Here is a 9,047-nt window from a genome sequence, read left to right on the forward strand (position 1 = left end):
TCTTAAAAATAATTTCTAAAAAAAATTAAGAATTATAATTGTAAATTTATTTTTTAAAACCATTTAAAAAATTGTACTAAAACAAAGAGCCTATTACTTTTGGTTGTCGTTTTCTGAAAACAATTTTTAAAAACAAGGTAAAATGAAAAACAATTTTTAAATAACAAGTAAAAATTGTTTTTCATCAATTTTATAAACAAAAGAAAAATATGGACTTTTTAAATCATTTTTTGAAACTTATTTTTAAATTAAAAAATAATAAACAATTTAAAAAAATATAACCATACAGATGCAAACTCTCACACACACACACACACACACATATATATATATATATATATATATATAGAAACATTTTAAACTTATTTTATAATCACTAAACACATTTTTATTTTTATTTTTAAAAACAAAAAAATGAAAGTGGAGTTTCTAATATGCTACATATGTTTAATATTTAACATTTAATATTTATAAAAATAAAAAATATAATTTAAAATTTTTATTTTTATTTAAAAAATAATAAAATTAAAGCATACCCAAATAACAACTTCACACAATCCAGGATTAATCAATTAATTTGATTAAGGTTTTGGAGTGAAGGGTTTATGTAATTTGGAAACTACCCTTTAGAACTTGGAATTTTCTTTTCTTTATTATTGAAAGAAGAACATATCTTATAAATCATCCCACAAAATCTAATTAAAAACAAAAGGAAAAAGGAGAATCATGTAAAAGTGTATCATTTGAAAAATATAAATGAATTGGGAACTTAAAAAAGTGAGTTTCATAGGACACTATATTTTGGAGAAAATAATCCTCAAATATTGCACTACAATAGTAACTTGTATATGCTTCCAAAATTACTTTTCAATAAGTTGAAGGTGGGCTGCCACTTATACGATTTTAGGTAAAAATGATTTTTTAAAAATAAAAATTCCACAAAGTGATTTCATTCTCAAATTAGTTCATTTTGTATGTCATAAAACACGATTTTGAATTTTTAAAAAAATGGTAAAAACTATAATTGATAACGACTACTTTAAATTCAAACTTAAAAAGTGGTAGTTACCAATTATGATGAAAAAAAAAAAGAAAAAAAATTCCCAAACTGCCAGGATGTCCAAATGGCTAGAATGCATTATTTTGAAAATTATTTTGGTAGGAGGTTTATTTTGTAAATTTTTTTTTTCAAATATATTATTTTTGCTCAAAACTCCAGAAAAATAATAATAAATAAATGTGGCAACCATGACACCTACCTTTTTGGTACAATGGCCTTTATTTTTTGCTTTTTAAAAAACAATAAGTATAACCAAAGTCGCCATATATACTTACTATTTATAATAGTAAAATGTTTCCATTTTTATACTCTTAAAAAGTACAAATAGAATTGTATCTAGACCACATCTTAAAAATATAAAAATTTCAGGGCATGCCTCTAAATGCAATGTTAAACAATTAATTTTTATAAAAAATTAAACCCGTAAGATTTGGATCCACAATGTATATTATGTAGTCTAACACCCTCGTTTGATGAATCTAATTAGAACATGAAAGACACTATAGATGTTAGTTTAACATGTATCACACTTGACAAGAGTTCATACACTCAACCTCAATACATGTTTATTTCTTAAATGTATTAAACCCAAAACCCAAAAATAACAATTTTATTCCTCAAATTTATTAAGCTCACTTGTAAACCTAAAGGAGGATACACATGAAAGAACATGTTTGAGTGCACAATATCTGTTATGGGCCCAAATCTTACAAGTTTAACCTTTTAGGAAAATTGTTGTTGTTGTTCAACACACACAGTATACAATCGCTATAAAAACCTGAAAAAAAAAAATTATCTTAACTAAAAAAGTTTAAAAAATTAAAAAATTCCAAATCAAATCAAGGAGAAGTGCCTAATCACAACAGATGAATCTCAAGCTTAACAATACAAGAGCATTTACAGAGGTATTATTGCAGCAACTCTTTTCACATCTTTAAGTACAAAGGAAATGTTCAAATTTTAATGATTTTTCCCCCAACAGATCCATCTCCTATCTCATCAGTCATCACATGCCAAAGAAGCATTAGTGTCTATAACAGTATAGGGCTATAAGCAACTTCCCAGTTCAAGAATTAGACAATACAACAAAGGGAAGGTGAGGATATTCTTCTGCTCTGGGAAAAAGAGCAGTCGAGGATCCTGAAACCATGACCAAGATCAACCCAGATTGCTTTCTGATTGCTGTTGCTGTCTTTAGGGGGGGCAACTGCTGTTGTTCAGGTTATTGGGTGGTGCAGTTCATCTTCATGCATGTCTTGAAGCATCTCCATGCAACTGTGTGGATCTCAGGCTGTGCTCATCCTGCGGGTGGGAAGAAGTGAGAATTATAGACTCACAGTGACATTGATGAATGGAAATTGCTGTATCTCACAAACTGACCTGCATGCTGTAACCAAAGCTAGTTGGTGGTCGAAAATCCAGATGCCCCTACATAAAAGGCAAGCAACATTTGGGAAATTTTGTCTTCTGGGTTATGCTTATCAGAAGCGAATTTACATTGGCATTGTAAAATACTATACCAGGCCATGCATGCTTGGTTGAGTCCCAAAGAACCCGTCATGGCTGGGTGCTACTGCATTTAGTTGTCCCTAAAGGCATACAAACCCAGGCTAATAATTACAAAATTCATCCAATTCTTCTAAATTCAACTTCAGCAGCAATCTCAATTTAAAGCAATGACAAAAAATCATTCAACTCTTTTCATCGTACTTCAACACGACTTACCAGCCCCTGCATGCCCTGCTGATTAACATAGTAACCATCATGAGGAGGCTCCATTAAGTTCAATTGCACCTGCAATCAACATCAACCAAGAAAGATCACCCATTTGAATTACATAAATCTTTTTACAACATATGAATAAATTTTAGCTAGCACAGAGTGGCTCAGGTTTATAATCTGCGATACCAGTCCTTGCACATTCTGTTGGGATCCATAAAAGCCATTAAGAGTTATTCCATCTGAGCTTAGATTTCCCTACATGGGTGAAATTCAAAATTAATAGGAATGACAACATAAAAAATACATTGTGCATTGGAGTATATATCAATTGTTTATTTAATATATATATATATATATATATCCAAAAGCTGAAGTGTCAAACTTTTCTCTAACAGGGGCAGTCATGTCTTTAAATAAATTTTCTTTTTGTTACTTTAATCTGGTTGTAATGGATCTTCCTTTCACTCGTTAGTTGAAATGTCAGATCTTCCACTCACCGAACATCTACCTAATCCACACCTTTATAAGAGAAGGCTTTTCATGTCAACTGACTTGAGCTCTAACAATTCCTTTATGCCTTTATCACATATACAGGATACCACCAAACCAAAGGAAACAAATTCAACCTGAACTATGTAAGAGCTCAAAGCTAGTCGATTACTTTTTGTTATCCTGCTCCTGAGCCATAGCCACTAGGATCACAAGTTTAAATGCCCTTTTTAAGTGGTTGGGATGCTTTATGAAAGGAGGGGCAAAATTGCCAAATACATTAACTAAAGGCGGGTTTGGGTCTTCCTAATTCTTCCATATGATTCTCTCTCTTTGGCAACAAATATAAATATATCATCGCTCCCTACAGGATTCATAACCAATAAAAAGAGGGAGCTCTGGCACAAAGTAGTAATCTCAATCTAGTTGTGATCCAATGCAGTTTACATCAGACTCTAGTGATTAGACCAGAGGTAGGATTTTAAAGGACAAACCATTTGCTGCAAGCTATCTTGTGCCTCGGGAATTATAACACCAGGCTCTGATTGTCCCTGAAACATAAAGAACCCTTTCTTAATGATTTTCTTTTAAAAGAGACAGCAACTGCAACATAATGACAATATATGCACCAACCATCAGTTCCAGAACTCACCTTCCTTTTCCTGCTTGCCATCTTCTTCTTACTTGTTTTGGTTCCAAGGCTTCCCTGATTCTCTTCTTCCATGTCACGAGGACCATGAGCATTGCTGATAAATTCTACAGCACTGTTATTTGAATTATTCACATTCACACAATTTTTCAGGGCTTCTACCAGCGTTCGGAATGCAATACTGTAGCTCTCTTGAGACAAAGATCCTTCTTCACCCAACTCAATGGCTCGTTTACATAAATCATTGTAACGTTGCACCCTAGTTTGTATGCGTTCCGTTCCTTCAACTGTTGATGGCTGGTTCTTTGCATCTTTTGTCCACCTCTTTAGAATATACTGAGCTGGGATACTAGAAAGGCCACAAATTTGGAGAACAATCATTGCATGTCTACAAAGAAAGCCTTTGTATTCAAAAGAACGACATAAACAAGAAACCTCTGCCTTCACTTCTTTCCATGACACCATAAAAGTTTCGTTCTTTTCACAGTCCACAACTCTAAACGTCATATTCGCTCCATCTTCAATTTCTCTGCTGGGATGGCACCCAACTACACCCAAAACCTCAACTTGGAATTTCTTGAATATTGCATGTGTGTAAACAGTTGACATCTGTTTTTCCCAGGGTGAAGGAGATTTCAATGCAGGCTGTTTGTGCCATGTATCGAAATCTGCTATTGCTTCCTCTTCGTACCTATTTTGTAGAATTAATCCATACTGCTTCACAAACTCTTTCAGGGTAATCTTCTTATGAATGTATTTGTCGAAGAAAGAGTTTATACTTTCAGAGCGCTGAGCTGTAGACATGCCTGCCAAAAAAGTATCCCCCATAAAAGTTGGTACCCACTTTTTACGATCTTCATATAATGACTGAAACCATCCATCCTCTTGAAGTTCAAACCTACTGACCATTTTCCACCATCTCATATCAAACTTATCATCTGTCCATGACTTAAAGATGCACTTGTTGAATTTCGCCATAAAATTTTCATGTCGTTTGATTACAGGAGTGAGAACTTCAGGGATTTTTTCCAATACGTGCCAAAGAGCAAAGCAATGACGTGCATTTGGAAAGACTTCTTCAGTAGCTGCCTTCAAAGTTCTGTCGTGATCAGTTATTATCACTTTAGGAGCCTGCCCACCCATTGCTCTAAGCCAAGTTTTCATTAACCAAACGAATGTTGGTTTGGTCTCATCTGCAATCAACGCACATCCAAGCAACATGGATTGGAAGTGATGGTTTGCCCCAATAAAAAGCGCAAATGGCATTTTATCGTTGCTTTTTACATAAGTAGTATCAAATGATACAACATCACTGAAATGGATGTAGTCATTCCTACTTTTGGCATCAACCCAAAACAAATTTCTTAGGCGCTGCTCTTCATTCAGGTCTAATGCATAGAAGAAGTTAGGATTATCCTTCTGGATGTGCTTAAAATACTCAAGTATGACTTGGGCATCCCCCTCATCTAGAGCCAGGTACCGCCCTTTATCAAACTGAGAAGGTATTTCATTCCTAAGAAACCCAACATCTCGATACCCACCACATTGTCTAGACATTTCAACATACATCTTTCTTGTCCGTTCACTTACAGCTTGTAAAATGTCAATATTATTCTTTTCAGCTAACTTTACATTCCTATGAATTCGAAAATGATATGCTAGAGCTGGTAAAAGCTCATGATTATGCTCCTTTATAAACTCATGAATTACCCATTTCCCATCTGGCCTTCTCTTCACATGCATGCTGGCTTTGCAGTCTGTCTTCTTTACACTTGGCCGTCGGCTACTACTACCACTATCTGATTCTGGAGTGACCCCATATCTAGAACATGCAAATTTGGCATCAATAAATTCTTTTGATTTCTTTGAGCGCCGACTGTTTTTTATCGAGGTGGTGAATCCCATAGACTTGGCATACTCTTGATAAAATGAATATGCTGCCTCGTGTGATTCAAATTCAATGCCATTACGTGGCTCAAAATCAGTGTCCCCTTCAACCCGTATAACATCCATTTTAGGGGAATTAAGAATCTTTCCATCCCTATCATGCCCTCCATCTACAGCATCAACCATATTTCCACCCACTCCAATACTATTCACATTTTCCTGACAATCCACAGCATTACTAACTGCGTTTTGATTCCTCGCATTTATTATCATGTTCAACAGAAGATAGTTCAAGATCTATTCCCATGAAAAACTGTTTACAGTGAATCATTTATAAAAAGACCTGGAAAATAAAAAGAAAGTTTATAAGGCACACAAGTCCAAGATAGAGAGCAAACTGAAGCTAACTTTCTGATGGCAGGATAAATTTAAACATAAACTATGTTTAACATACAAATCAATTCTTAGCATTGTTGGAGACCAGACAAGCTCAAGAAACCTAATTATCACAAAAAAACTTCCTATCCCATATTCCAATGATTCTCCTTGTACCATCTTTCTTTGTGCCTTCTTATGGTAGATAATTATCAGAAAATCGAAGGTGATTGACAGGTTAAATGCTGTGGTCAAAGGAAAATATTCATTGTTCAAAATGTATATCAAAATAACTTATTATAGGCATCAAATTGCCATACAGCAACAGATATTTCATGTAGCAGGAGCAATCACAATAGGATTCCCAAATTCCCTACATGCACATAGGGCACTTTGGGAACTCATTGTTAAATGCAGCTATTGCACAGATATCTGACTGCTTAACAAACAACAAGAAAAACAAACCACTTATAGTAGAGAGTAAGAAACACGTTTAACAGTCCAATCTCCATTCTTGTCAAAGATTTCTAGTAGGAAACATAGGAAAAGCCCTTTACATTGTCAGACCAGCTATCAAAAGCCTAGTTTAGCAACTAGAGAGACCCTGAACCATCCATTTGAAACCTAGTTTAGCAACTAGGTGACCTCCTAGTTATAGTTAGGACAGCAACCTGGACCAGTTGAACCCAACCCAACCTAAAATTCATCTGTTGCAAGCTAACCTAAGTTCAGTTTGGGCTCTAGGAAGTCTCGGCAAAGACCAACTTAACACATAAAAACATTATCATTTATAGATTTCTTATGGTATGTGATTATGTTTCTAAAAATAAGACACTTGTTTTTTGTTAAAGAATGCCAAAATTATGAGAAATGACACATATTATTTGAAAGTCTTAGATGCTTCATTAGAAATGGAGAGCCCCTCTATTTTGGATTTTTCAGATGCTCTTCCTTGTGGATGGTTGTTTTTTGTAGGCTATCCTTGTAAATGTTTTTTGGTGCTTTGCATTGTGATGTTTTGTGTATACTGCCCACATACATAGGGTGCTCCCCCTTAATACATGCTCTTGTTGTCTATTAAAAAGAAAATACTTGAAATCCTTAAGAATCAACTGTGTAGATTGACTTCATTTTTGTCACATTCTGTACTTGAATAAAAACAAAATAATGAAGTAACACAGTAAAATATGAAGCAGAAAATGTACAAGCACTTCTAACAATTATACAAAAAATGGTACAAAACCTTGACTTATCTTGATGCCAATCATTTCTATTACACAAAATTGCAATTATTTTTATTCCATACCTGTTGCAAGTTTTGATGTTGTCCTTGCAACATACTTTTTAATGTCTATGTATAGATGCATTATTTTGTAAAACTTGGTTTTCCTAATTCATTGGCAATGTAATCAAGACAACAGAGAAAGCAAATTATATAAATTTAAAAAGAATTAAATTCTCTCCTAACCCAATCAACTTGACCTCATCAATCTTAGGATTGAAAACCGCAGACCTAATGTAAGTTTGGTTTGGGTTGAGGTTAGCCTCCAACCATACTGAGTTATAAACCCTTTTACTCTCCTAAGCAGCCACTTAGTATTACTTTCCTCTAATTACTAACATTCCTAATAATGGCTCTTTCCTATGCACCATTAATTGAAACCAGTGTTTCACAAGATAACATACTTTGCAAAAAAATTGAGATCTTATTCTAAAATAATTAGTATACATAAGTTGCATTTGATTGATTTAGAATGATAAAAAAGTGTTAAATCCCCTGACTTTTTAGATGATAGTTTTCTCATTGCTTCCAGGCAGAATTGCAGGCTTGACAGAGTTGCATGGTTCTAAAAATTCTATGAATTTCCACAAATCAAATGAAGTAGCACCATTTCTATAGTGTTGACAGTCAACCAAATTCAAACCTCTAATCCTCAAATTGGATTTAATCATCCAGAATTAACTAGTCTTTCACATTGGTCAAAATTGAACTGAAATCAGACTTTAAAGCATTTAAATTTTTGGCCTTCTCTGAAAATAAATAAAAATGTCTTTGAGTTTCCAAAAAAATCAAAGTACATGATGTCTATCATGTTACCCTCATATTTATTGATAAATTGACATTCCCAACCATTACAGAAATTGCCTGCAGAACACTCCAGTCAGCACCATTGCTATAGTTAGCCTGAAACATTATGCCATAGCAACAAGCCAGTTGAGCAGAGGAAATGAGAACAATTTTTATGTTCAAAAACAGAAAAAAATGAAACCTTAGAAAATGTATTTGGTGGTAGATTTTAAAAAACTGTTTTCACAAACATTTCTGAGAGTGGGTCATTCTTAGAGAATGCTATAATATAGTTTTTCATGATTTTATCAAGCATGAACAATTGAAAAAAAAAAAAAAACAGACATGGGCACTTATCTCTATTTCAAAAATAAAAATGTTTCTGGAAAAACATTTCATTTCTGCTAGCAAATGTGCCTTTTGTTTGGTTCAACATATTGGCTCCCTCATGATAAAGCCCTTAAAACTGTAGGTAAAAGATTCAAAACATACTGCAGTTCCACCACCTCATAGAACTTTTTGTCATATCTGAGTTGTGCAAACTAAGACTGAAATTTGAGCATTTCAATGCTTTTCTAAGCACAAAAGAAGGAATGAAAAAGGAAGAAAACATATATATATATATATATATATATAGAGAGAGAGAGAGAGAGAGAGAGAGAGAGAGAGAAAGAGAGAGAGAGAGAGAGAGAGAGTACTCACACCTCTAAACTTATAGGTATAATATGCATCAAAGTATATACCATCTTATCATATGTATATTTTCACCTAAAGAAATCACACAATTACTATACTTT

General features: G+C 33.7%; 1 protein-coding gene across 1 annotated transcript; it reads right to left on the minus strand.

Annotated features, from left to right (window-relative positions):
• Positions 1-1,910: 1,910 nt before the first annotated feature.
• Positions 1,911-6,114, minus strand: LOC117911278 (protein FAR-RED IMPAIRED RESPONSE 1-like). Its single transcript, XM_034825578.1, is given in 8 exon segments — positions 1,911-2,362; positions 2,441-2,488; positions 2,581-2,649; positions 2,786-2,854; positions 2,969-3,037; positions 3,766-3,822; positions 3,924-6,059; positions 6,061-6,114. Coding segments are annotated over 8 exon segments (2,559 nt in total). The 3' UTR covers positions 1,911-2,305.
• Positions 6,115-9,047: the final 2,933 nt, after the last annotated feature.

The sequence above is a fragment of the Vitis riparia genome, chromosome 3, assembly GCF_004353265.1.
Source record: "Vitis riparia cultivar Riparia Gloire de Montpellier isolate 1030 chromosome 3, EGFV_Vit.rip_1.0, whole genome shotgun sequence".
NCBI classification, from domain to species: domain Eukaryota; kingdom Viridiplantae; phylum Streptophyta; class Magnoliopsida; order Vitales; family Vitaceae; genus Vitis; species Vitis riparia.